The sequence below is a fragment of the Pelodiscus sinensis genome, chromosome 26 (genome assembly GCF_052426305.1).
Source record: "Pelodiscus sinensis isolate ZL-2025 chromosome 26, ASM5242630v1, whole genome shotgun sequence".
Taxonomy (NCBI): domain Eukaryota; kingdom Metazoa; phylum Chordata; order Testudines; family Trionychidae; genus Pelodiscus; species Pelodiscus sinensis.
Window position 1 is genome coordinate 983,795 of NC_143077.1, and position 28,000 is coordinate 1,011,794.

The window sequence follows — 28,000 nt, forward strand, 5'->3', positions numbered from 1 at the left end:
CAAGGGCCACATCGCTTGGTGCCCCTCCAGGCCTGCTGGGAACCCTGGGGCGGCTGCTGGGAGGAGGGTGCAGGCTCTCAGGGTACCTCTGGAGCAGACATCTGGGCTCCTGGGTGCAGTAGGGCAGAACTGCGTGCTGGAGCTGCTGGCTGAGCTGCTGCTGCCACGCAACGTCTGCAGGCTGTGTGTGGCTTGAAGGGTAGATCTGGCAACCAGGAAGTAAAGAGCTGTGAGTGTGGGTACAGAGTGTCCAAGCAGCCACTTGGGTTTTTTCCTGGGAGGCCAGTTCTTGCGCAAAAACTCTTGGCTGCCTCTTGTGCAAGAAGGCTTCTTCTTGATATGGAGCATCAGAGCTCTCGCGCAAGAAGCCCTGTTTTCTGATGCTGTGCTGTAAATTTACTTGCGCAAGAACGCGCGTGCTGTGTAGACACTCGGCACATATTTGTGCAAGAACAGCCATTCTTGCGCAAGAAGCCTGCAATGCGGACGTAGCCTACACGTTTTCTTGGCCAAAAATATACAAATTAAGGACTCAGTTGCATGAATTGTGATCTCATTTGCATATTTTCTGCTGATCCATTTTTGCACTAGGGTTTTTGAGGCATAAGGATCTTGAGGCATAAGGATCTTGCAGAAAAAGGGTTTTTTGCACAAAAAGAAAACATCTACACTGCTTGTTTTTGTGCAAAAATCCCAGCACAAAAATGGATCAGCACAAAATATGCAAATAAGATTGTGACACAAGATCTGACAAAGGCTTTCTGGAAATCTAAGTATACTATGTCCACTGGATCCCCTTTGTCCACAAGCTTATTGACCCCTCAAAGTACTCTAGGGCTATGTGCACACTACAAGTTTTCTTGGCAAAAAACTTATGCAAAAAATGTGTTCACTTTTTTCATTGTATTCCTTTGGTATATATGGTCATGCCAATTCTCTTCCAGAATATGATCTGAGGAAGTGGGTCTGGCCCACAAAGCTCATCACCTATTAAACCATCTTGTTAGTCTTTAAAGTGCTACATAGTTTTTCCTTTTGATTACTAAGATTTACTTTCCTTCTGGATGTATCCAAACTTTCACTTCCACAGCCTGCAACAGTGGTTAGATAAAGGAGTCATTGTTTTCATGTGCATTCTATGTCAGAAAGAAACTTCCCCATCTCCAGTAAAAGAAAGTTTGGAAGTTTTCAGAAGTGCCCCCCTCCCATGCATTTGCATTACGGAGTGCAATGAGCAAGAGAGGCTGCATCATTCCCTGACTGCCTGCTCTGTGTATTCCCGCAGGGCTTTTCCAAGCGGCACGGGCCTGGGCAACCGCCCCTCCGCTGCAGGTCCCAGTCCTGCCCCTGCTCGGGGATTACAGGGGGTCTGGTGCAGCAGCAGGAGAGGTCACCCAGCAGCCTGCATGCCCGCTGCATCCCACTTCTCCGCGGCGAAGGGAAGCGGAAAGCCCAGGGCCCTGCTTCTCACCGCTGAGAAGCCGCGCGCAGTGGGCTGGGAGAGGAGCAGGCAGCCGAGCCGGTTGCGCGGTGAGTGCGGGGAAGGGAGGCGACCGCTAGCCCCAGCTTATGCCCTGGGTCCCGGCCATATGGTTGGGGCAGCCGCCGCAGGGCAGGGCAGGGGCAGGGGCAGGGGCAGGGGCAGCCGCCCTGCCTCCCCTCCCCGGGCCGGCTCGGGTTGGAAGACGGGACACGGGCCCAGATGGCCCAGCTTAGCCGTTCTCGGGCCACGCGGCTGCGGATCCCGAGGGACGGATTCTCCTTTCACGCGCTGCAAACCGGGAGCCACCGCACTGACTTGGCTGGAGCGAGCGAACGGAAGGTCGGTCCCTGGGAAGCGGTGCACGTGGCCAGCAGAGCAGGCCCTGCGCTCTGCCAGGCCGCGCTGGCTGACAGTTCCCACGCCCAGCGCCTGCCTGAGGCTGGCGGGGGCGTCGAGCCTATTTCGTGCCGCCTCTGGGATTGGCTGGGCCTAGGGGGCTGGGCAGGCGGGTGTGTCCATTGAAGGGGAAGGGACATAGGGAGAGAAATTAAACCCAACTCCCCGATAGAAACTGGCCATTCATCCCTCGCTGCCGCCTCGCTCCGGCGCCCCCCTGGCCATTCATTCCCTCGCTGCCGCCTCGCTCCGGCGCCCCCTGGCCATTCATTCCCTCGCTGCCGCCTCGCTCCGGCGCCCCCTGGCCATTCATTCCCTCGCTGCCGCCTCGCGGGCCACACCCGGGCTGGACGTTTGTTCGCTGGCTGTGCCCGGCGCCCTCTCGCCCTCTGCGACTGCGGCGGGAAGTGCTGGCTGGAGCATGGCCAAAGGCGAGGGGGCGGAAAGCGCCTCGTCCACCGGCCTGCTGCAGCCCGGGCTCCTGAAGCAGGACGAGCTGCGGCGCCCCAAGGTGAAGCCAGCGGCTGCGGGGCCCAGGAGCGGGTGGAGCGGGAGGCAGGAATTCCTGGGGCGGGGAGGTATAAAACTTCCTCTGCGAGAGGGAAAGCCCCAGCGGCGGGCGGATCTGGGCTGGGGGGGAAGCCGGCCCGGCAGGAGGATGTGGCTGGACGTGCCGGTGTGTGTCCTCCCCCCGCACGGCGGGGAGGATCGGGGCCGGGCGTGTCTGGCTGGCTGGAGCGTGGGGATTGGGCGCGCCGCTTGCTCTAGCCCAAGTTCATTGATCAGACTTGTGGGCAAACTTTTCTTAAAGGAGCCGCGTCCTTTTTTCCCGCCTTTCGGCCATCGCCGAGTCCGAGCGCGGTCTCCTGGGCTGCGGGTCCTGTGGGAGATAGGAGGCTGGTCTGAAAAGGAGAGTCGCCTGGAGAAACCCTCTCATGGGTAGACGGGCTTCAAAGTGCTGCTTGGAAGGGAAGCTTCCTCAGGTCACGGCCCGGCCCGGCCCGGCCCGGCAGAGCCCCTTTGGGTTGGGGGCGGGGATCGGGGCTGTGCTGGGCTTTGAGGCTCTGTTAGCCCTTGCTCTGGGCTTTGTTTACATTGAGTTTCAGACTCTGGATACGCTCTCTGGAGGGGGCAGTGGAGGGGCGAGGCGTAGCATTTTTAGCCTCTGGATGCACAAGGTAATGATCTCATGGGCTCTTAGAACTAGGCGTGATCCTTTGTACAGCCTGGTAAGAGTGTTAGAGGTGCTGTGACGCCAGGCTGCTCCTGACAAGGGTAAGCAGCACTTAAGCACTTTATATCCAGCATAGTATCCTCAAAGAGCTCTGCAAACATGAGCTAATCCTTGCAACACCTCTGTGAAATAGGTAAATACCCTCTTCTTGATATCAAAGGAGAAACTGAGGCATGGCACAACTTGCCCAAGACCACACAGTGACTCACCATCCCAGCTGCTGTAGCACTTGAGCTCCTGTTGCTCCCTTGCCTGCGTAGTCCTATGGCCATTATTCTGCCTATCTGGTATTGCCTATCCCCCAGCATTGTCCTTTGTGTCCCCAGGAATGGGTCCAACCAAAATTGGCCGGTATTGTCTGATTATTGACTTGTATTCTGTGTCTGTCTGTCTCAGACTGTTGTCCCTTGACTTGTACTTGGATTTTAAGTCAGGATTGTCTCTTTTCTGTGTTTGTATAGCACCTGGTGCAACAGGGTCCTGGTTCATTAATAAGCTGTCTGATAACACTATTAATAATAATGATTTTCACCCAACTATACTGCTGGGATACTGCCACAGTCTGTGTTGTGTGTCTGTGGTGTACAACCTCCTTCCCAAGGAAATTATCAATACATCTTTCACTCCTTTGCAATTCCGCTTGCCTGTTTGCCATCAAGGCTCCCTGTTTTAACTGAACCCCAATTCCCCAGGGCTTTCTCTCTCCTCTCTATATGTTTAGATGCAGCTGTAGCTCTAATTTGGTGATGGTATCAGTTTGCAGAATTAATTTGACAGCCTGCCTATCTAAGACTGCCCTAGTAGCTTTCTGGTTTTTTTTGCACCCCCTCCTCTGGGGAGCCCTTGTGTCTTGGTTAAGACCCTTCATTTGAGAAGGCACACAGACCAAGGGAGCAGGCTCCCTGGTGTGATTTTCCTGAGTTTGAGGCTTTTCTAGGGAAAGTGAGGAATTGCACATATATCATCTGTAGAGCCCTGCATGGATCCAGAACAAAGATCCACAGATAACTGCATCCATGAGTATGGATACCTGCAGGTATAAAGTGAGTATCCATGGATTTGCAGGGCTCTCTAATCATCTGCCTCTTTTGCCTGAAGATCACTGCAGGATCAGAGATTCTGCCAGGCATGAGATGCAGATGGAAACTACTCTGGCTTATTCTGTGTGGTGTCCAACCCAGCCCCCTGTTAGCTGTAAATCTGGATGCACCAAGCCTGCATTCTTGCTTAAACAATCTGTTAAATACAGTACAGCCTTTGGGAGTATGAGTAACAAGGAAAGTTATTTGGATGCTGCCTGTATGTCACTGGAATTCCAAGTCCTCTATGTAAAGTGAGGGATCTGACTACTTGAGGTGGATTCTGGATTGCCCTCCTCCAAGATGCTCATACACCCACACAGTGAAGAGTATAGGATGGCAATAGGCCTGTCCGGCTGATTATTCTACTGCAGGTGCCATCTTAAAAGCCACAGAGAGAAGGCTGTAGAAACTTGCTCTCTGTGCTCCCCTTTCTTGGCATGCTCCATCATAATGCTGCTAGTCAGCTGTGGAAGGCAGTATGGTGCAGTGGGGATAACAGGACCCTGAAAGTTAAAAGAGCAGAGTTTGGAAGCATGGTACATTGTGTCCTGGATACAGAGACACAAATTCATTGTGTCCTCCACTGAAATCAAAACTTTGGGGGCTGTTAAGTGAACAACAAGAGATGAGTCCGGTGAGCTCCCTATCTGTAGCGGAGGCTGGGGGCCTGTTTGTGTTCTCTATTGTGGCCTTAGGTTGCAATTGGAAGTGGGGGAATGACTGAGGGAGGAGAGGAAGCTCCCTGAATTTGATGGCTATAGATCTGACACTTAAGACCAGAGTGACTAAACTACTGCCTTTTGTTCTTTTTGCAGAAGGAAAATAAAGAGAAGCTGTCTGTGTGCAGCAAACTGTGCTATGCGGTTGGTGGTGCTCCCTACCAGATCACTGGCAGTGCTCTTGGCTTTTTCCTGCAGATCTATCTGTTGGATGTGGCACAGGTAATTCTTTCAGCCACGCTTGCCTGCCTGGGGCTGAGTAGTTAGGATAAGGGGGCTCCAGGAACGCCTCTGCATCATGCAGTCATGAGATTATCTTGATCCATGTACTTATAGAATCTTAGAATAATAGGACTGGAAGGGACCTCGAGAGGTCATCGAGTCCAGCCCCCCGCCCTCAAGGCAGGACCAAGCTCCACCTACACCATCCCTGACAGATGTCTATCTAACCTGTTCTTAAATATCTCCAGAGAGGGAGATTCCACCACCTCCCTTGGCAATTTATTCCAATATTTGACCACCCTGACAGTTAGGAATTTTTTCCTAATGTCCAATCTAAACCTCCCCTGCTGCACTTTAAGCCCATTACTCCTTGTCCTGTCCTCAGAAACCAAGAGGAACAAATTTTCGCCTTCCTCCTTGTGACACCCTTTTAGATATTTGAAAACCGCTATCATGTCCCCCCTTAATCTTCTTTTTTCCAAACTAAACAAGCCCAGTTCATGAAGCCTGGCTTCATAGGTCATGTTCTCTAGACCTTTAATCATTCTTGTCGCTCTTCTCTGTACCCTTTCCAATTTCTCCACATCTTTCTTGAAATGTGGTGCCCAGAACTGGACACAGTACTCCAGCTGAGGCCTAACTAGTGCAGAGTAGAGCGGCAGAATGACTTCACGAGTTTTGCTTACAACACACCTGTTGATACATAGCTGTTGGGATCCAGTCCTCTTATGTAGCTATTTTTAGTCTGTCTTGATCTAGGGATGAGGAAAAATGTGGGGCTTAAAGCTCATGTAGTCTGTCAGCAGAAGCAATGGATAGAGATTGGGGGGGGTCAGAGGAGAGACTGTATCCCTGATGGATTTTTCTACTTGCCCAGAAGTAGGGATGTAAACGACTAGTTGACTGCCTGATAAACATATGCTTATCAGGTAGTCGAGTAGTCACTCAACTAGTTGCCTCTCCTCTCCCCTCTGCCCCCCCCCCCCCCCAAAAAAAACCTTGCTGCCTCTATCAGAGAGAGGCAGCAAGAGACAGGAGCAGGAACTAGTTCCCCCAGCACCGTCTCTGAGGAGGGCAAGGGAGGCAGAGGGATCCCTACTGCAGCTCTTGTACATTCAAAAGGAGGCGTGCAGCAGGATAGCGAGTGCCTCCCATTTTGACTAATGGAGTCGTTGATGGAAATTCTATCGATTAGCTGATTAATCGAAATTTAACATCCCTACCCAGCAGACCAACTTCCCTGTGTGGAACAGCTGCCATATGAGGAGAGATTTATAAAACTGAGACTTCTCAGCTTGGAAAAGAGATGACTAAGTGGGTGGGGGGGGGGGGGAGGAAATATGATAGAGGTCTATAAAATCATGCCTGGTGTGGAGAAAGTAAATTAAGAAAAAAGTTATCTACTCCTCCCATAACAAAAGGAGGGGGGAAGGGTTACCAAATGAAATTAATAGGCAGCAGGTATAAAAGAAAAGGAAGTATTTCCCCTTACAACACAGTTACCCTGTGGAACTTCTTGCCAAAGGATGCTGTAAAGAGCCCCTTCCCACAACAGTATCTTTCCTTGTTGCATAAAGGAGTCTTAGGATGACTCTTACAAGTCCTAGATGAGCCCTGGTTACCCTGCCAGACAGTGTCGTGTCCTGTTCAGATGGGCTTTTAGTGGCGAGGACTGCTGGAAACTAAATAAAGGGACTCTTCACACATGGGTGCCTAAAGTGAACCGCAATACAGGACTATGTAGCACTTTAAAGACTAACAAGATGGTTTATTAGGTGATGAGCTTTCATGGGCCAGACCCACTTCCTCAGATCAAATAGTGGAAGAAAATAGTCACAACATTTGATCTGAGGAAGTGGGTCTGGCCCACGAAAGCTCATCATCTAATAAACCATCTTGTTAGTCTTTAAAGTGCTACATAGTCCTGTATTTTGCTTCTGCTACACCAGACTAACGCGGCTACATTTCTATCACTAAAGTGAACCATAGCACCCTCATTTCACACCAAGACTGAAGCAGCTGAGGACTGGGGGAGGTCCGTGTTGCAGAGAAATGAAGGCTCACTGAATGCAATCAAGGGTTCAGTGCCCTTGGAAAATGTGACCTGAATTCAGGTGCTAGCATATGGATTTAGGTGTCTAACTTAAAGCATTCAAGTAAAAAATTTTGCTCCAAGTTTGTAAAATACTGCCTCCAGGTAAAAAGGAAGCATGGATCAGATTGGAGTGATTTATTCAGAGTGCTTAGAGCTGGGTTTATACTAGCTACCACTGCAAAATACTGTCTCCTGTGATTTTATTTCCAGTTTTACAACCTCTGTACTGTGTGACCTTGTGCAGTGCTGTGCCTTGGTTTGGCCACCTGTAAAATCGGATACTGACCCATCATTCTGGGTTTTGAGATCTCTAATGACCTCTATTATATGCATGTAAAGTAGGAGTTCTGGGTGTAAGTGCTCTTCTGCTCCTGGTGCTGCTGGGGGCCTAGGGCTGGGATTGGTACCTGCAGAGAGTTGTGTTCTTTCCTACTGATCTTGTGATGGAGGGTGTGGCTGGGGAAGGGAGCTGTTGCTGGCCGTACTTGTGGCATGTTCCAGAAATAGCTAGGAGGGAAAAAAATCTCCAAATGGGATTGCAAGAAGACCTGGGAAGCAGACTTGAGCTACTGTGGGATGCTGCAGGTGTTGGGTTGGTGTGGGCCGCTAAGAAACTGCCAAGAGTTTAATGTGGAAAAGAAGGCAGGAGGGCTGAAATCCTACTTCCAACTGCAGGCTGCCTCTCCCAATACCCAGAGTAGCCATCTCTGGGGGGAGAAGGAAGCAGATAGTCCTGTTGTCTCTGAACTGCCCTGGAATGTGTGGAGGAGAGGCACATGTGCCCCAGCTCCATTTCCTAATGCTAAAGGTCTAGGCTAAAATCTTGAGAGAGAGCATTCAGCTGGGGGAAGGGGATTGGACAGCCTCAGGGTCATGGGGTGTCTCTCGCCATCTCCTGTCCAGGGCTATACAAATGAATCCTGTCTCCTCTTCCTGTAACAGCTGGACCCTTTCTATGCCTCCATCATCCTCTTTGTGGGTCGAGCATGGGATGCTATCACTGACCCCATGGTGGGTTTCTTCATCAGTAAAACCCCTTGGAGCCGCCTTGGACGCCTGATGCCCTGGTAAGGGAAGCTTGTTGGAACTGGGAATTTTTTGTCATGGCCTGAACTTGGGGTTCAGCAAGGACTATCCTGGAGCTCCTCAGAGGTAAAAGCAGCAAGGGACTTTCTGAATTGGCTTTAGGCTCCTGGGGGCCTCCTAGAGAGTGAGACTTGTCTTGGTTACCCTGTATGTGACTCTTGCTCTCCCCTGGAGGTCTCAGAGAAGGGTGGATGTTTTCCATGTGTTGCAGAGGGAACTTGCCCAAAGTTGCACAACGAGTCCAAGCTGGTACTAGATACATTCCATTCACCGTATGGAACAGACGCTTGGCCGTCAGCTGAGACTTAGTAATCTGGATGGCTGGGATGAGAACAAGCCCTGGAGACCAGCCAGGAAATTCTATTACCTGGTCCTTTCATAGTCTCCTGATGGGGGAGAAGGAAACCTTTCTGTGTGGGAATCGGTGAACCAAGCAATGGGTAGTTACAGGGGCCTTTCCCAGCATCGCTGCTAGTTCAGCCCCTGGGCTGGAGGTGCCTGGCTAGTTCTCAACCCACATGGGGCTGAGCATGAAACTCCTTGGAGAGGTGCAAGGACAAGGACTCGGCTGTAGCAAGGAAGGGCAAGTGGGGTGCTGGCCCTGGGTGCATCCTAATCAGGGGTACAAAGACACAGTAAGTAAAAATAATAAGCTGCAAAAGTAAAGAGCATGACATGTGCTAACCTAAGGAGAGGAAGCACATAATTCATGTTTTGCCTCAGGCACAAAAATACGTAGTTAAGGCACTGCAAAGACTGGCAGCAGTGCCAAGCTCTGTAGCCTTGCATGATAAGAGGCATTTCTGGTGGTGGCCATATGCAAGCGGGGAGTTCTGTGATAGATCTGCAGGGTGGCTTTTTTCCCAACCTTCCAGATCTGTTGTCACGGAGGCTGCCTGTTCTCCTGGAAGGGGTAGCCTGCATGCTCAGCTGGGTCTCGACATTAGCTCCTTGCTTATTTGTGTACTGGGGTAGTGCCCGGAGGTGACCCAGGACTCCATTTTGCCAGGTGCTGTATGAACATTGAGGCCAATGGGGCAGACAGGAATGGGCCTAGGAGGCAGATGGAGTTTTGTGAAGTAGGATTGCAGAGGGGAGGGAATAAGGCATGAGTATGTAGACTGGCATCTGAATTAGATGGAAGACCATTCCATGTTCCTTTGTCATCCTGCTGGGACCTGTTGCCCTGGGGGTGGGAAAAGGGCAAAATTCCTCTGTCTGACTTGTGTATTGAGACAGAGAGACTCTCTAGTTGGTGAGAAGTGTAAATGGCCCCTGCCCCTGACAGTTTCTCTTATCTCCACCTGCCTTGGTGGGAGGCCTTTTTCCCCAAAGGGAGTAGCTTTGTAGGTTTCCCATTGCTCATGGCTGTTCGCTTTGCTAAGACCCATGTGTCTCATTCACACAGTATCTGAAAATCCATGGATGCTGCGGCTCCCAGTGCTGAATTGGCACTGGCCGTAGTGGGGGAGTCCCTGGGAAAATGTTTACTCAAGGACTGGTGGGTCGATCTTGCAGGCAGGCTGTGTTCTGTACTTCATTTTGGGTCCCCTTCTTCTGAGGAGCTTTTAGCTTTATATTCTTCCGCAGGGAGCTGGTTTGGCTTGGACGGATGGAGTTGGGGAGGAGTCAGTATATAAAGCAAAAGGTGGATGGAAAGTATATGTTCAAGCCAACTTCACTCTCACCCCGAACACAATGGGCTTCATTTTCCTCTACTTATACTTGTGTAAATCCATAGTCGCTCCACTGAAAGCAATGACTGAAGGTGATGTGAAAGGCTGCCCACTAGGCCCTCCTGTCCCAATGAGCAGAACTGTAGAGCTTTGCTCAGGTGCATGCGTTGCTGGGTGGTAAGGACCATATGAGCTTTGATGCTCTGTCCAGGCTGCTTTCCTGGAAAATCTGCCCCATGTTGGGAATGAAGCAGCTGTGCTGCTGGAAGGGGAGAGCCTTCTGTCTGCGGCGCAACATGTGGCATTGCAGTGTTATCCACACTCCCCATCTGGGGAAGGGGTGGGCATGCAATCGAGTCTGAGCACTGGTTACTTCTGCAGCCAGGGTTGGTGGGTTGCAGAAAGTCATGGGATTTACAGCTGATCGTGGGGGAGGGGGAACAGAAAGCAACTGGAGACAGGGCCTGAGTTGTCAGTTGCAATCCACGTGTTCTTTCTTAGCCATGTTCCCACTTGGCTCCTCTCTGAATTCCCCTTTGCAGAGTAGAGCTCTAGCGGGGCGGCCGACCCGCGGCTCTTTTCCCCCAAAAGTGCAGCTTGCAAAGCTGCTCCTGCGCTCACCGGGGCGGCGATTCAAAATGGCGCCCAAGATGGCAGCCATCGACAGGAGCCTGATATGGCCAGAAAGCCTAAGCTTGTTTCTTAAATGGGCCGCCTCCTATTTTAAACAATTCTGAGGGGCTTTCTTCCTCCTCCCGCCCCCTGCGCCCCGTGACAATTCTGGTGCAGCTCTTAGCATTTTTTTCTGCCACTGTTTCTGCTCTCTTTGTTAAATGGGTTGGCCACCCCTGCTGCAAGCACTTGCACAGACGAGCACCATCCCAGAGAGGCAGGATGTGATGTGGTGTGGACAAGGGCCTAGGTTAAGAGGACTGTGCGCATGGGGAGCAGATGAAGCACTGTTCCCCTGTAGGAGCACAGGTTCAATTCAGCTGCACAGTGCAATGTAGCTCATTGGTCTCTGCTGAATGAGCTGGTTTCTATTTCTAGCAGGCAGGTGTCTGCTCACAGAAAACAGCAGAGAAATTAGAACCAAGTCTAGGGGGTTGATCTCCACCTGCTGCCTCTGTTAGCCTGCAGTGTTCAGAGGGTTGGCCTGCATGGCTAAAGAGCTAATGTCCCTCTCCAGGGCAGTGGATGGAGCACCCTGCAGCATTGCTGTAATGCCAAGTGGGGAGGGAGGAATTAACAGGACTGATCCTTTCCCCACAGTTGGCAAGTGTATCCCCCTGCTCCCTGGGGTTCCTAGAGTAGTTGTAATGAAAACACACACTGTTCTAGTTTTGCTGCTCTAAACCAGGCTTCTCACACAGACAAAAAAATAGTCGTCCCATCTCTTTCCCTCCTCCCTGGGTGTATGTGGAGGAATTTGGTGCTAGCAAGCACCAAGCAGCCATCCAGGTGTGTTCCAAAGCACAGCTAACAGCAGGCTGCTCTTTAATTGCTCCATATTTGAACTTAGTTATCCTGTGTGCTATGGTCTTGTGCTGGTAAGGCTGGGCTTGGGGAGAATGGGCGTGGGGGACTTGAATATTCACATTCCATTGAACAGTACCTGTATCCTTAGAATTCTACTGAGCCTTAGTCTGGGGAATCCTGCCTCATTGTTACCGTAGGGAAGCAGGTGTCGAGTAGCTGCGTGGTGGCTTCTATTCGTGGCTTTTACACTTATTTGCTCTGTGTCACTGAGCAAGTAGCAGGGTGCCTGATTGTGCCACCTTTTGGTGATCCTCGATAGCTAGAACTATGGACACAATCCCATTGGCTTTAACAGGATGCTGTGTGCACGGGCAAGGAGGTACTGCTGGGGCCCTGTGTCAGTCTTCCTCCCTGTATCTGTAAAGTAGGAATGATGGTTAATTTTTCATCTGTATAACCCTGAGATCTCTGCTGGGTCAGTTTGAATGACTTGCTTTAATGAGCTCTGATCGCCTGTCAACATCCTCTTATCACCTGCTGCTTAAACAAGGCAGATCTACCCAGGAATGTATTGCCAGCTACTCTGAATCTCACTCACCTGTAACTTAACGAGTAAGAGCCACTTGGTGGGTGTAATTCCACTGAGTGTGGTGACAAGGGGCAGTGCTTGTCGCCTGAATCCAGGATAAAATTGTAATTTTGATCCCTTAAGCTTGGATCCATATCCTCCCTGTGCCCCCAAATTCATTCTGGTGGCCCATGTAAATTTCCTTCTTGTTCCCAAAAGGTTGCCCAACAGCTGTGCCCAGCCAGTGATTGCTCACTCTGATCTTCCCCTGCCCAGATCTCACTTCCTCAGGGTGACTCTTGGGATGGGCTCTCAGCACCCCATTTGTTTGAGAGGGTCTCCTTGCAGATCACGTTTTCAGCTGACTTCGGCTCTGCCTCGTCCCCAGAGGATAGTCAAGGGACTGAATCTGCTCAAGCAGAGGAAATAGTTAAACATTAAGGGAGGGGGGGTGTGCCACTTACAGAAGAACATGCCATCCTCAGTGGGCCAATGGGAAGACAGACTAGATCTCACGGGGCTGCATGTCCTGTTTCAGATGTCTCTGCTAATTGCCACACTCCTGCTCAAGGGTTACTAGAAGTCAGCCTCCAGACTGGGTGCAGCCTGTGAGTGGTGGCTGGGGGCGGGAGGAAGGCTGAGCTGCTCTCCTGACTTTAGTTACACAAGCCACACACATGGCTCTACTCCCAGACACCCAAGAAGAGGAGAGATCTGCTCAGCAGGCATCCGAAATGTACCCTTGTTTGTAACCTTGTAGCACTCCCTTGCAGTACCGCATAGGGGGCCCCTCCACAGTGGGAATGTGTTTCCTCCTGTAGCTTTGGATCTGCGTAAAAGTTTATGGAAACTGAATGACTCAATGTGTGACTGATGCAATGGGAGGGAAGAGGAACAGCTGAAGGGTTCTGTGCTTTCCACTGCTTCCTGGCCTCGTCATCACACTGGCCTGCTCCCTCCCACCACCTGGAAATGACCCATTCAGGGAAAAATGTGTGTGTCGGGCCATGTATTTTTCCCTTCTCTTGTTCCCCCCACGTGGCTGCTATACAATGTGTTTGGGTGCCGTGTTTCTCTCTCACCCCAGGCATTTAAATTTAACTCCATGCCTTGCCATCTCAATCAGGAGAGGAAAGAGACCACTTACCAAATCCTGACCCTCTCTGACTCCTCGTGGATTGTAAAGGAGGCAGCGACTGTCAATCCGTTTGTACAAAACCTAACCCAGAGTCCAAGTCTGATTAGAGTCTCTAGGTCTTTCCATAGGCATGTGTTAGGCTCCATTTCCCCATGGGATTGATTTAGTCCTAGCTGCAACACTTGGGGGAAGAAGGTTGCTTTACTTTTTGAAAGAAGAAATTGCGTCTTTCCCCTGTTATTGGGTGGAAAATGGGAAGCAGGTCCAGATACCAAATTCCTGCTGCAAGCACTGTGAGACACTGTCTCCTGCATTTTTTTATTCTTACCTTTGCCACCTCTGTACTGTGTAACCTTGTGCCAATGCTGTGCCTCTGTTTGCCCAGCTGTAAAATGGGACAATACTGACCCATCACTCTGGATCTTGATATCTCTAATGACCTCTATTATTGTATGCATATAAAGTAGGAGTACTGGGTGTAGGGGCTCTTCTATTCCTGGTGCTGCTGGAGGGTCAGGGGCTGGGATTTGAACCTATAGAGCTGCATTGTTTCTTACTGATATTGTGAAAATATTAACTGGCTCCAGGCAAGAAGGGAGGCTCAGCTTGAGGCCCACTGTCCCAGGCTGAAACCCTCAGACTTCGGCTTCAACGTGGGGCCCTAGCAACTAACACTGGCCCTGGTGACCCCATTAATATAGGGTTGTGATGCACTTTGGGATCCCAAACTTCCGTGTTAGTCTCTCATCTGTGGGTCTTGCTGGTGGTGCATTCACCAGGATGTCCTCCCTCTCAACATGTCCTCCCAAGGCCTTAGCCTTGCTAAAGCCTGAACTCCAACAGGCCCCTGTGCACTGTCTGTCCCTCCCCCTCCCTCCCCCCCAACCACATTTGCCCTTCTCAGCTGGAGAATCTCCTCTGCTCTCTGGGTAGGCCTACCTCCCTTTAATCAGTTACCAGTTAATACGAGCACCTTTGCAAAAGCTGGATGCTCCCTAGGGACAGCAACGTGTGGCTCAGCCAAGCGAAAAGGACACTCTCCCCCTCCCCTGCGACTGTGTGGTAGCTGATGGTGGGTGCCCAGCCTCCAAGCTGCTGCAGCATCCCCAGGTAGGGCCAGTCTGCAGGGTAGAGGGGAGGATTTGGGCTCTTGTTCTGGCCAGTGGTGAGTGAACCAGCTCCCTGGGACTCTGATGGCAGCTCCTGTAGGGTCTTGCTCCCAGAGTTAGATCAGGCTTTCTGCTTTCCAATCCACATTTCTCTGACCCTTCCACATCTCTCCCCACTTTCATCCTGTCCAAATGACAGAGCCAGCTCTTCTCTCGGGGCTGAAGATCAGCTCTTCCTTTGCTAACCGATGGCTCTCTGCTTGGGGAAAGGGGCAGTCCCCTTATGCTGGAGATTTGGTTGGTGTAAAATGCTTTGGAACCCTTGAAGCTCTGCACTGCTAAGGCTTTGTCAGTGGGGCCATGGCTCCAGTGCTGGGGGAGAGCTCTCTCAGCACTGTAGGAAAAACACCTCCACAAGGGGGGTCGTTCCCAGTGTTGGGAGCCTGTCTACACTGACAAGTGGTTGTGCTGAAGCTGCCTGTGTTAAGGTGGGTTGGAAATGCCAACTCAAAACTTTACTAATCGAGCAGTCGATGCAATTTGCACCAACTATTCGATTAGTCGATAAGGGCACTTCTGTTTTGAAATGTAGCAACAGTCCCAGAGCTGCTACACTTCAAAGGTGAAAGTGCTGCAGGGAGCTCGGGGCAGCAGGGGACTCAGTTAGTCGCCTGCTGGCCCCGTGTTCCTAGTGGAGTTTCAAAATGGCAGCACCACATGGAGCATGGGGTCAGAGGGAGTCCCCAGCTGACCCCGGGCTCCATGTGGCACTGCTGCGTTGAAGCACCCCCTTCTCTGCCCCTTTCTGATAGGCAGCAAGGGGGGAAGTGACGTGTCAACGAGTGGGTCGACTGTCCAATGAACATTTGCTCATCAGATAGTTGACTAGTTGTTCACATCCTTAAGTTGTGTGATTCCCCCCCCCCCCCCTTCCTCCGAGCATGAAAGTTTCAGCACAGTCACTTGTCCATGTAGATAAGCCAGGCTAGGGATGTGATGCCTGATCTGGTTTCTTCACCCCCAGAGAAGAACCATTGAGTTGCCATCCCCTGTTCACCCAGCAGCCTTTCACTGCTCCGGTCAGTGAATTTGGTCTCCGAGATCAAAGCCTTTCTCCATAACCCTTAGTCAGCGCTTTCTCTCTTTTTCAGACTTCCATCTCCAGCAAGCTGGAGTTCTGAACTTCATTGTGATTAAATAGCCCCTTTGGGGAGGGGTCATGGGGATGGAGATCAGGATTGCAGCCAGAGTTTGGAGAGAGCTGAGGGAAAGACTCACGAGAAATCCCTTAGGTTCCTTTGAAAAGCTTTAGGTGCCCAGACCCCTTTGAATTCCAGTGACTGTCACATGCCAGGAAGGGGAATCTGAGAGGTTGGATTTGCTGCCATATGAAGGTGTCATGGGTCCAAACCTCTTCCCACAGGGCTCATGTGGCGTGGCAGTGGGCAACGTCTGCCTTCATGTTAACTGAGGTAGTGAGCTAGAGGCAAGAGGAAAGATTCAGAGGGTATGATCAGTCAGGCTGGGGCACCCCATTGGAAGCTCCCTGTTCTCACTCTTCCGGAGTCACTGTTGATTAGATCAGCTCATAAGAATCTTCTGCATGTCTAAGGACCAACCCGCATGAAATAGAGCAGTGGTCCAGCTCGACCATCTTGTCTCCAGTGGTGGCCTATGCAGGGTACTTCAGAAGCCTGATGTGATGCTTCTAGTTAAACGATATGTTGTCCAAGGGCTGGAATTGCAACTTGGCTCAGCTCATATCCTGCATCTTGAGGAGCAAGGCCCTTGTATTATCCCAGCTGCTCGAAGTACTGGGAGCTTATCGCTGTTCATGTTGACTTTTTTCCTCTTGCTCTCATTCCTCCAAAGGATCATCATCTCCACTCCATTTGCTGTGATCTCCTACTTCCTGGTATGGTTTGTGCCAGACACTTCAAGTGGCCAGGTGATGTGGCATCTTCTCTTTTACTGCATGTTCCAGACGCTTGTGACGGTGAGTCCCTTGCCACACCCACCTGGGCTCCTTGGGAGGGAAAAGGACAACCTCTTCTCAGCTTCATCAGGCAGTTGAGAAAAAGGCTTGGCATAAGCCATCCTGACAGGTGTAAGAGGCTGAGAATTTGCAAAGGCTGTCCTGGGACCACCAAAGTCATCTGGGTTTCCCACAGTCCTGATTGTACAACTCAGTCGTGCCTCTGGCCATAGGTATTTTTGACTGATCTGCTGTTGGGACTGGAGAGGTGAGACCAGTCATGGCTCCTCTCCGCCCCTCCAGCAGTGTAGGGGACTCCGAAAGGTCGGCCTTGAGTGGGGTGGAGCATTGCAGATGGGAGCCAGGATTCCTGTTTGTTCTGGTATATAGTCTTGTGCCTGGATGAAGCTTTCTTTCCACAAAAGAATCTTCCAACCCATTCAATCTATGCCTGCTCTCAGCATCTTGCTCTGGTCCGTAGCATGAATTCCCAGGACCTCCTTCAACATGTCTGCACCAAAGGGTTAACTTTCTCTCTCTCTTGCAGTGCTTCCATGTTCCCTATTCAGCACTCACTATGTTCATCAGCAGGGAGCAGAGTGAACGGGATTCTGCCACTGCCTATCGTAAGTGCCCTTCCCTTCTCCCTTACAACTACAGTCTGTGCTTCCCTCCCCCCCCTCCACACACACACACACACACACACACACACACACACACACACACACACACACACACACACACACACACACACACACACAGAGCTTGGTTGCAGGCTCAGAAGTACATGTGCTCCTGGCATTTCATTTCTGGTCACTGGTAGGCAGCAGGCTTCACCATTGAGTATCCTGCACACGTAATGGACAGGTGTGTGTGTGGGGGGGTGTCTCTTGCTGCTCCCACAAGACGTATGTGAATCATACACCGACGTTACTGGCAGGGAGCATATTTGCACATGGGCTCCTCCTTGCCTATGTGCATGTTCTGAATGGCTTCCAAAACTCCTTGCACTTCACTTACACTGCAGCCACCAGATCCCTCTTATTAGACTATAAGGAAGGGCCTTTGGTGCTTCTCATGTGAAGTCCACATCTAACCTGTGGCATGAGTCTGTCTGGACACGAGTGGTTGGGGGACACTGCCTGCTGAGAGTTTGTCCATTGGAGAGCATAGTGGGTAGAGACTTGAATCTTGGGTTCTGTTCCCAGCCTTCATGCTGAGCTGTTGTGTGATCCAGGGCAAATCCCTTCACCTCTCCATGCCTGTTTTTTTTCCCCCCCAGAGTTGCTTCCTCCCATATACTCGGAGAGCTGTAGAAGCAATTACAGTTACGCGCGGAGCTCTTGTGGCTGGCAGGATGGGTGCCGTGTGCCACTTGAGGGTTTAAAGTTAGGGGTGTGTACAGCATGAAGCTTGCCTCTGGAGCAGCAGACATTAGGATCCACTCTCCTTATTCTGTTGGCCCAGGGCATTGACGTGGACAACCCAGTTACGACCAGTGTGTCTCCTCTGCTCAGGTATGACCGTGGAGGTGCTGGGCACAGTGCTGGGAACGGCCATCCAGGGGCAGATCGTGGGTAAGGCGGGTACTCCCTGCATTCAGGACTCCCACTTCTTTGACATCACTAACTCCTCGGTGGCCATGGCGGCGGTGAACGTAACCCGTGACACCGGCTCCCTCACGGACACGGTATGTCTGTGGCACCCTGGCCACTCACCCGCACTCTGCTCTTTCATCGCAGCCTCTCCCTGCTGACTCAGCTGGTCTCTGGAGGCAGGAAATAATGTGAAAGCTGAGTCTCTTGGTCTCTCTGTCCTGTCTCCAGAGAGATCCCTGCATAATGAGAATGGAGCTGCTGTGGCGCTAAGGCACTGGTGATGCGTGAGGAGGGTCGAGGAGCCTGTGGGGGGGTCCCTCCCCCCAACACTGTGGGTGGGAGGAACAAGGAGCCAGAGCTATGCCTGCTATGGGCCCTCACACTCACCAGCAGCGGAGAGGAGGGGGTGGAAATGGAGCCATGTGACTCTGCTCCTTGGCTCCCAGCTGCATCAGTTGCGGGAGGGCAGGAACATCCCTCACATTCAGCAGCAGGAGATGGAGTGAGGCAGCTGGGGGAGCAGGCTGGGGCAGGGTTGCTGCACTTCCCCTGCTGCTTCCAGTGAGCATGGGGGGTGGCTGACCCCAGTCGTTCCCTCCCCCATGCTAGTCTCCTGGGCCATGTTGCTTGGAGGAAGGGGTGGGGCAGGACCTAGGGCAGAAGAGGTGTTGTCCTGGCCCTCTGCCACTGGCGTAGGGAGGTCACATAGCCAGTGCACTGCCACCACCCATGTCCTTCTTTAATGGCTGCCCCTAAGCGAAGAGACTTAGGGGTACTGATCTCCATGCAGCAGGTATAGGGGAGAGTCTCATGGGTACTGCCCACTCCAGTCTTAGTGAGAGCTCCGTCCGGTGCCTGCGTGACCCTGGCTGCACCATTGGCTAGTGCTCCCCAAGAAAGGCTGATAGAAGGATCCTGGGGGAGCAGCCTCACTAACTGGCTCTGCATCTGTCTTGTGCAGAGAAACGCGTACATGATTGCAGCCGGCGTCATCGGTGGGATCTACATACTCTGTGCGCTCGTCCTGTCGCTGGGCGTGCAGGAGAAGCGAGGTGAGCGCTAGATGTTCAATATCGATTTAACTAAAGTCGATTCACCCCATGATTTCTTATCGGTCAGTCGACTATTCTATAGTCCCTGGGCAGCCCCTGGTGGTAGGCGGGTGGGTGGGGGGGAGGAGATCTGAGCTCCTGGACACGGCACGAGCTGGAACTGAGCCAGGCAGCCTGCCCACCTGGTTCCTGATATACTTGAAATGCAGAGCCATAGCAGGGGTAGGTCCAGGACGCAGTGCAAGCCGGGACTGAGCTGGGCTGCTGGCCAGCCTGCTAAACAATGCACTGGCAAGGGGTGGGGGGAAAATGCATGCAGTCTGTATCCTTAACCTATAAGCTATTGCTTCTCAGTTAATCGATTACACTAATACAGCCCTAGTGAGCGCGGGAGGTGGTGTCCCTTAACGTCATATTTGCAGTGTCCAGAAGAGCTTTCTAAGCAACTGGCCAGCTTGAACCTGAGTATGGGCCATCTCACCTGTTTGAACAGCATTATACCAGTGTCTCCACCTGACTCTCCCCTAATAATATGGGCGGGAAGGACCAGGGAAGGGGAAATTGCACAAGGTGGGAATTCCTATTAAAAGCTGTCCTCACCTGCTGTAGGTGAAGCTGCCTCCAAAGCAACACCCTGGCTTCAGCCAGCCAGGAGCAGATGACCATGTTTTCTGCCAATCTCTTTAAATGGGCCCCATTGTGAACCATGTCCTTTGGACTGTAGTAATTCACCAGCCTCTCCCCTGGCAAGCCCTCTCCCTCTCTGCTATAAGTGAACACACCCCAGGCTGGCTCCCAACCCTGCTCTTGAGTAGTTCAGATCTGGGAAGGAAAAACTTCTAGCTTAGCATGAAGCGGGGACTGTGGCAGCCCTGCAGCACCAGCATGAAACCAAAACGTTCCAGTATAAAGCATGGAGACTAGGGTGCTTGTAACACACCAGGTGTGGACACAACTCCATTTGGGGTGGGGGGGGGTGCTCCTTTCTGGAGGGGGATGCAAAGCAAATGCAAAGAATCCTATTCTGGGCTCAGTGGGTTCCTGCTTTATTTACCCTTCCTCCTCCCTCCCCCGATTCAGTGCATGAATCCCAACTCTCCCTGGGAGTCGAAGCACTTACTGCTCCTGCACCTTTCCTCCTGGCATCTTCATCAGCCCGTGCTATTGACTCCAGCTTATCAGCCAAAACTAGGGAGGGACGGAGTTCAGGTGAATGTAAAGCAGGAAGGTGGGGGTGGGGAACAAGCACACCGCGTCAGACCATTTCTTGTGTAAACCTCGTGGGAAGGGCTGTGTCTGACAAGACCTCCTCTCTCGCTGGGCAGTCTGAGGGGACCATATCGCTGCAGGAAGCTCCTGGGAACTTGTCTTCCCTGCTGTTTACCCATGTCCATCTTGCAGCCTGGCTTTGTCTGACCATCTAGCCCCCCAGATGCTGGTGGAAATTGGATTATTCCATGGCTGCAATAACAGTGTGAAGTGGGATTTTGTTTGAGCACAGCTGGGTTTTATCCACTCGGGCAGTGCTCTGCTGATGCTGGGAGAAGAGATCTAGATGACAGGAAGTTTAGACTTTTCTCCCAGCACTGCCACTGGCTTTCTGTGTTGTCTTGAGCAAGTCACTTAACTGGTCGGTGCCTGAGTTTCCCATCTCTAAAATGAGACTCATGGGGACTTGGCTCACAAGAATGTTCCAGGAAGCTGGGAGAAGTCCATTATCTGAGACTGGTTAATACTGAGTCCCAATGGTGCATTTTTTTTTAAACCCAGTGTACTGCAGTAATGCCCCCCAGCCACCCCTGCTTGTCTCTTGCAGCATTGTTATGCCAGGGTGTCTTTTTCTCTTGCGGTCTAATCACCTGCTGATCATGCTCTGCTCCCCAGATGCTGTGGCGCTCCAGCTGGATAAGCCCATCTCTTTCTTCCAGGGGCTGAAGTTGGTGATGAAACATGGTGCCTACGTTAAGCTGATTGTTGGCTTCCTCTTCACCTCGCTAGCCTTCATGGTAAGAAAACGGCCTTGGGCAGGAACAGTGTGGCTTGGAGCCCGCCATCAAGGGGGAGGAAATGCATAACTGGCTGAGGACTACCAGCTGTAGGAAACTGTAGAAGAGCAAAGGGGGCTGAGGGAGTCAACTACTAGAAACCTGCCCTGAGGCAGATAACATCAAGGCTTGTGGAATCTCCTGCAGCAGTCAAGATGGGCTATGTGCCCTAGCTGGAAATCATGTCTCTCTCCATGCTTCCAGTAAATGTGGATTGTGCCTATTCACTCTTTTCCTCTGCTTTAGGGACCCTCCCAATCCAAATGCCACCATCCTTTTGCCTTAGCTATCTTCCCTGTCCTCCTGGCAGCAATTGCTGGTGCCCTGCCACCCGCTTCCATCTTGTGACCTTGGCCTAAACCCATCTTTGGCCCTGTTGCTCGACTCCCCTGGGTCTTGTTTACAGATGTGTCGGGACAGTCTCTGCCCTGAGAGAATTCCTGAGAATTTGAGGGCGGGGGGTTAGAATCTTAGCCCTATTGGAGGGGGTATCTCCCTCATTATTCTCAAGGCCTGACTGCAGCAGCAAGCTGCGTTCATAGAGTCCCCAGCCTCAGTGTGTCTATGCACTGGATCCAGCTAGAGCTCTCTGCATTTTTCCTGTGGGGTAGGCCTGGGGTCTCCAGGGAATCCAGTTTCTCGGTATGGGGAGCAAGGGCATTCAATGTATTTTCCTCGGGAAATGTGAATCTTCCCATTCAGCTCTGTGATCTTCCCGTGTCTGTTTCCTTCTCCAGCTGCTGGAAGGGAACTTTGCCTTGTTTTGTACCTACACCCTGGGATTTCGCAATGAGTTCCAGAACATCCTCCTGGCCATTATGGTACATATCGTGTGTGTGTGTGTGTGTGTGTCACCCTTCCCATCCCCAACCCTGTCTTCCTGGCCAGCTCTTTGAGGTAGAGAGTTTGTCTGAACAGTGCCTAGCTCAATGGGACCCTGATCTCTTTGGGTCCTGAAACAGTACAGTAATAAACCTGAATAGGAATTGCTGTCCCCTTCACCTGGCCATCTCCTTCCTCACCATGGTGGCTCAAGGCTACTGGTCACTGGGGGTGGAGACTTGACTATGGAGCTAAAGCAAAGAGGGAACCCCAGGTGAGAAGCAGGAAGGTGGAGGGAGATCCTGGCTGGAAGTGCCTGGCATGTGGGGGGGAAGGTGTTTGGAGATGGCCTCAGGATGGGGGAAGGGGAATGAGTTTCTTAACCTGGTTCCTGGCAACCACATGGCCAGCTGGCAAGAGCAGCAAGTCCTTTGTTTGCATTTGAAGCTGACCATGAAAGGGGGAAGAAGAAAGGCCGCCTGGGCCCTTTGTCCAAACCCTGCCATTTTATTTATTTTTTCTTTCCATGAGGGGGTGGGGGGAGAAAGAGCCCTGGGTATTTGAGTGCAGGGAGATGCTGAATGGAGGGAAGAGAGGGGATTGTCTGGGAACCCTTTGGATAATGGAGAATGAGGGGGCCAGGGGAACATTGTACCGTGAAATGCTTTGTCCTGCCAGAAAGGCAGTGAAAGAAAGAAAATCCGCCCCTGGCTCTAGGGAAACATAAGGGCTCAAAAGCGATGGAGGCAGGAGACCAATCCCAGAGCTGAATGTGCCTGCCCTGCATCCATGAAGCCAGTGGCCTGGTGCCTGCTCCACCCAGGGCCCCTCTTGCACAGGGTGTTTGTCACATGTCTGGCTGCAGCATGTTGGGTCTCTTGCTCTGTTCTAGGGGCCATTTTGCTTCCGAGCCATCTGGCAAAGTGGTCACCAATGTTCCCCCGGCCTGGTCCAGAACAGACTCTTCCAGCGCTTGCTGAGCCCATGGGGCTTTGCAAGGCTGCTTCTGGAGAGAGTCTAAGGCGTCTGCAATGAGGTCCTTGGAGCTTGGGCCATCTGGTGTACATGAAAGAACCAAGGGGGCTCCAAACACAGGCAAAAGCCCAAATCCATCCCTCGCGCATCCTGGCCTGACCTCAGTCTGACACCCCTAACCAGTGCCACTTCTCCTATGCTGGAGGTTGATACTTGGCATGTCTGGTGGACAAGGCTTCTGTAGAGACTGGCTGGCCCAAGACCCAGCTCTTTTTTTTCGCTCTCATTTGTAGCTCTCTGCCACCTTGACCGTCCCCCTCTGGCAATGGTTCCTCATGCACTTTGGGAAGAAAACTGCCGTGTATCTTGGGATCTCGGTGAGTAGGCCTCCTGGGGTTCTTGCACGGGGTAGAGAATGGTTTGTCGCTCTGTGCCTCCTAGGGAATCCTAACAAGTGGAAGCAGAGAAAGACCAGAGCAGGGGATATAAACCATATGCCTCCAGGCAGCCGATCCAGAAGGGGGAAGGAGTGAGGCTGTCCCATCCATAGGATGGTTTGGGGTGGCCACCCCAGGTTCTGTGCTTTGGGGGGAGCCCTACAGTGGCCACCTCACTGTCCTATGGGAAAGAGGATTACAGGGGGCCTGGCGTGGGGCTGCAGCAGGGGACACTTCTTCCCCCCCACTTCATACTTGCTGCAGTGGCAGAAGCCGGAGCAGCTTGGCAGCCTGCTGCACTGTGCTCTGCCCCACCACCCCCTCTCGGCCTGCTGTGCTTAGCTTCTCCGCAGCCCCAGGAAGCAGAGCGCCCTGTTCCTGCCACTGTGGAGAAGTGGTGTGCAGCAGGCCTGGAGAGAACAGGAGGGTGGGGCACAGCAAAGCCAGCTGCCAGGCCACTCTGACTCCCGCCATTGTGGTGAGTGGGGTTAGGGAGTCAGAGTGGCCTGGCAGCTGGCTTTGCTGTGCCCCACCCTCCTGTTCTCTCCAGGCCTGCTGCATACCACTTCTCCACAGATGGTGTGCGACCCCCCCCCCCCCCACTGCCATCCTGCACCAGGCCCCCCATCCATGTTCCCTTTCATTTTTTTTCCATCCGTGGGTGGAATAAATGTTGGCACATGCCTCAGTGCACCACCATGCTATTGGCTGTGGGCCCTCTGCTAATCAGATGGGCTGCACTTGAATCTCTCCTGGGCAGCTGCCTAAGCGCTTAGCTTACAAGGAGAACAGACCTCCCCATTCCCAAGTAATCTGGCTCATGTTGCTCAGCGGAGGGGAAAAGGGCACTGCAGGGGAGGGAAGGGGTACAATGGAGAGTGGGGAAGGATAGAGAGGGAGTGGGGGCCTTGGATCCCATGCCTGGGGTAATGGTGTGGGGGTTGCCCCACACTGTGCCCTCTTAGGGAGAGCCCTGGCAGCAAAGGGGAGGAAGAAGGGGTACTTCTAATTATACACTGCCTGGTGGGTGAGGTGAAACCTGTTCTTTCCTGCCTCCATAGTCCGCAATTCCCTTCCTCATCATGGTCGTTGTCTTGGAGCGTAACCTGATTGTCACCTACGTTGTGGCCGTTGCAGCTGGGATCAGTGTTGCTGCTGCTTTCTTCTTACCATGGTGAGTGGGAGGCCTCCGACTACCACAGAACTGCAACCCCAGTTCTCTGTCACCGTCAGATGGGGAGGCACGTGCTGAAGCACAGCAGTGACATGTAGCAGTGACGTCTGGCTGACATCTCTACTGGTGGGGTCCGACCCAGGATGTGGGGGGGTTTGCCTAAGGCGTCAAGCCCCTCTTGTCGGCATGTAGGGCACTGGGCCTTTTCAAGAAGCAGGTGACCACACAGTCTGTGGCCCATTCCTCTGCCTCTGCCTCAGGAGAATTCTGCACTGTTCTTGGAGGGGGATTTGTCTAACCTGGGGATGAGGAGACTCCTGGAAAGGGAAGCGTGAGTATCCCTGAAGACTTGAGGATCTTGTAGCTTCTTGCTGAGGCTCACACGCTATCTTCTCTTGACTCAGGTCCATGCTGCCGGATGTCATAGATGACTTCAACCTGCAGCACCCAGACTCCCGTGGCCATGAAGCTATTTTCTTCTCCTTTTACGTCTTCTTCACCAAGTTTGCCTCTGGGGTGTCTCTGGGGATCTCCACACTCAGCTTAGAGTGAGTCTGCATGCTGAGCCTGGAGGCAGGGGACTCATTAGGAGACCTGGTATCTGGGCCAAAGAAGAAAAGCCTCTCACTCTCTGTAGTCTGGAGTGTCTGTTTTCAGCCACCAAGCCATGGAGGAAATGGGGATTAGCCATTCAGTGCCCGTGGAACTGCCTTCAGTGCCAGCGCAGCTCCCTGGCAGCTCCTGTGCTAGGAGGGAGGCTCATTCCAAGTTGACTGTCCATAGACACTAGGAGAAATCTTAGGAACTGGCCCATCTCTTGGGAGCCAGTGTGATAGTGAATTGAGGTGCTAGCTCTTAAGGTCATTCCTCTCCTTGGGACTTATATGGCCCAGAAGACCTCTGAGTTTTTGACTTCTCCTCCCGAAACCCCTGTGAAGCCTGTCTGTGCTGCTTGTTCAAGAGGTAGACTCTGCCCTGCTAAGTGACTTGCTCCAAGTCTCATGGGATGTCTGTGTCGGAGTGGGGAGCTGAACCTAAGTCACAGGCTGATCCCTGCTGGGCTGGCGGTCCTCCATTGCTTTGTCAGAGGACTGAACGGACAGCAAAGCTGGAAGCTTCAAGACCTTGACAGCTGTTTGGATCCATGGTTGGAGGAGCTGATGCTCCTTGTTAGATGGAGGAAGGGTGATGTGATGCTAAAGCAGCGCATGCTGGCCCAGCAGAAATTCCCTGGGAATCCTGAGCTGTCTTGTGGCCGTTTTCTCCCCTCCCCCCGTGCCCCCGCCCCTCAATGTACTTCTGCAGAGCTAGGGCTGGTGCAGATAGAGGAGGCTGGTAATCACTTCGCCTACATTTCTCTTGCTTGACAGTTCCTCTTGCCTTAGCTTTGCAGGGTACAAAACCCGGGGCTGCTCCCAGCCCAGGTTGGTGCACTTCACTCTGAAGATGCTGGTATCGGCAGCCCCTGTGGGGCTGATCCTGCTGGGCCTGCTCCTGTTCAAGCTCTACCCCATTGACGAGGACAAGCGGAGGAAAAACAAGAAGGCCCTGCAGGATTTAAGGTAAGAGCTAGCTCTGTGCTGCGGAGGAAGGGCTGTACTCATCCTGTTGGGCAGGTTCCAGCAGAAGATGATCGAGAAGGACCAAGATTCTCACTGGAGTCCTGACCCTAACTCAACAAACTGAAAATCGAATCACTCCCGTGCGGCGCTGCAGTTGCAGTTAGCTGCTGTCAGCCCTAAAGCACCACCTGCCTCGTGAAAGGGGCGGCTGCAAGACCCTACCGTGCTGCTCAGTGGCACCACCCAGCAGGTGGCATCCTAGGGCTGCGGCATCATAAGATGCCAGACAGGTAGCGTGAGGCTAACGGTGGAGCAGGGCACCCCCGGCCACGGTGCAGCTGCAGTATGTTGCTATGGGATGGTGAAGCACTGCAATAAATATAAATACTAGGGATGAAAGCAACTAGTCGACTACCTGAAAAGCCTAAGCAGGGGTGGGGGTGGGAAGAGATGAATGTAGAAGCCGGTTCCCCTCAGCACCACCTCCATGGTGTGTTTGTTGGGGAGGAGGCAGAGGCGCTCATGCCAGGTCCCAGACCTACCCCTGCTGCAGCTCCAGTGGCTCTTACTACAATTAAACTGCAGAGGCGCAGCAGTCCAGGACCCAGTGTGAGCTGGGACAGCTCAGTCCTGGCTCGCACTGGGTCTGGGACCTACCCCTGCTGCGGCTCTGCAGTTTAAATATAGTATGAGCTGAACTGCCTGCACCCCTGGCTCCTAGTAAGTTTAAACTGCAGAGCTGCAGTAGGACCTCTTATCAACTCATTGTGTAGCTGATACAACTTGTATCGACTATGTGATTAGTCAGTTACCCGCTTCTTAATAAATACTCGAAGTGTGGGCATTGCCTGTTTCTGCCACACCCACACAGTGCTGCATTTGCTGACTTGATGGAGCTTGACAGAATGAAAAGCTCTTGGGCTCAGGGAAAAGAAGTCTTTCCCTAGAACATCTTTGATTCACCTTGCTCTAAGACAATGGGGACCAAAAGCTGTTGAGCATTTCTTAATAGAGCATTTCTGTTGAGCTCTGACATGGGTGAGCAGGTCTCCATCCAGCTTCTGATGGAGGGAAAAGCGTCTACCTAGCAGAAACTGACTGTTGCCCTGCTGGTCATCTGGGCAGAGAGACTAGGGGCTGGACAGGGAATGTACAGTAGCTCTGTTCTGGCATTGGTCACTCCAGATCCCTGAGACATTGGCAGCACGTGGGGAACCTGGCCCCATTGTGCCCATCCTGCAGCTAAAGGAGAGTTCCATTTCTTATCACTGCCCCTCTCTTCCCCATGCGGGCTGGCCGGCCCTTGCTTTAAAGCCCAGAATGCTCTCTGAATTGAGATACTGGCTAGAGGGAAGAGGGTCAATCCTGCCTGATGCTCTCTAACCCAACCCTTCCCTTCCCTTCCCAGGGGGGAGGAAAACAGCAGCACCTCGGACTTGGACTCCACAGAGTTCGCCAGCATCGTGTGACACCGGCTCCCTTCCATCCACAGTTTAGACACTGGGCGGCTTCTGCAACTGGATGGGATTGCTACTGGGCAACTCTGTTACCCAGGACCCCTGGAGGTGCTGGTGATGTGCTAGGTGGGGCCGTGTGGTGAATGTTACATGGGATCTGTGGGTAGTTGTCTTGTGCCTTCCATGGGATCCATAGTGTTCTGGTAGCATACATTCCACGGGATCTACTCAGTGCTATACTAATGTGCCTCTATCGAACAACACCAGCCTGGCCCTGGCAGTGCTGTGTGCAGAGCACAGTAGCCGGGCTAGGAAGCTATTGCTCATAACATGCAAGAGACTTGTGCATACTGTCTGCCTCTCACGCCAATTTGCCTGGTCCTGCAGACTCTAAATACAGCACAGACCCTTGGAGTACTGTCTCTGGATCACTCGTGGACCCATGTGGTGCTGGTAGTGTACATTACACTGTCAATGTGAATAAGCTGAAGGGTAATGCACCTGTATTGTCTGTAAAAGGCGGACACTAACGTAGAAAGAGATGTGAGGGTTTTTATAAAGTCTAATTAACTTAATGATGTTGTAAATAAAACCCTATTTGTATATGTATGGAAAC

At 52.3% G+C, this 28,000-nt stretch overlaps 1 protein-coding gene across 7 annotated transcripts; it reads left to right on the top strand.

The window, feature by feature from the left end:
* The first annotated feature begins 1,387 nt into the window (after positions 1-1,387).
* On the top strand, positions 1,388-27,993 carry MFSD2A (MFSD2 lysolipid transporter A, lysophospholipid). Of its 7 annotated transcripts, none has more exons than XM_075908901.2 (14): positions 1,388-1,530; positions 5,011-5,136; positions 8,174-8,298; positions 16,160-16,283; positions 16,810-16,888; positions 17,780-17,952; positions 18,822-18,912; positions 20,797-20,918; positions 21,695-21,778; positions 23,048-23,131; positions 24,253-24,365; positions 24,770-24,913; positions 25,751-25,927; positions 27,336-27,993. In XM_075908901.2, exons 3-14 carry the CDS (start codon positions 8,240-8,242, stop codon positions 27,394-27,396), a joined length of 1,311 nt encoding a protein of 436 aa, XP_075765016.2. In that variant the 5' UTR covers positions 1,388-1,530; positions 5,011-5,136; positions 8,174-8,239; the 3' UTR covers positions 27,397-27,993. The 7 variants fall into 7 exon arrangements, with proteins under 7 accessions (XP_075765016.2, XP_075765012.2, XP_075765014.2 ...); XM_075908897.2 differs by lacking the exon at positions 1,388-1,530 and adding an exon at positions 2,044-2,390; XM_075908899.2 differs by lacking the exon at positions 1,388-1,530 and adding an exon at positions 2,480-2,555.
* Positions 27,994-28,000: the final 7 nt, after the last annotated feature.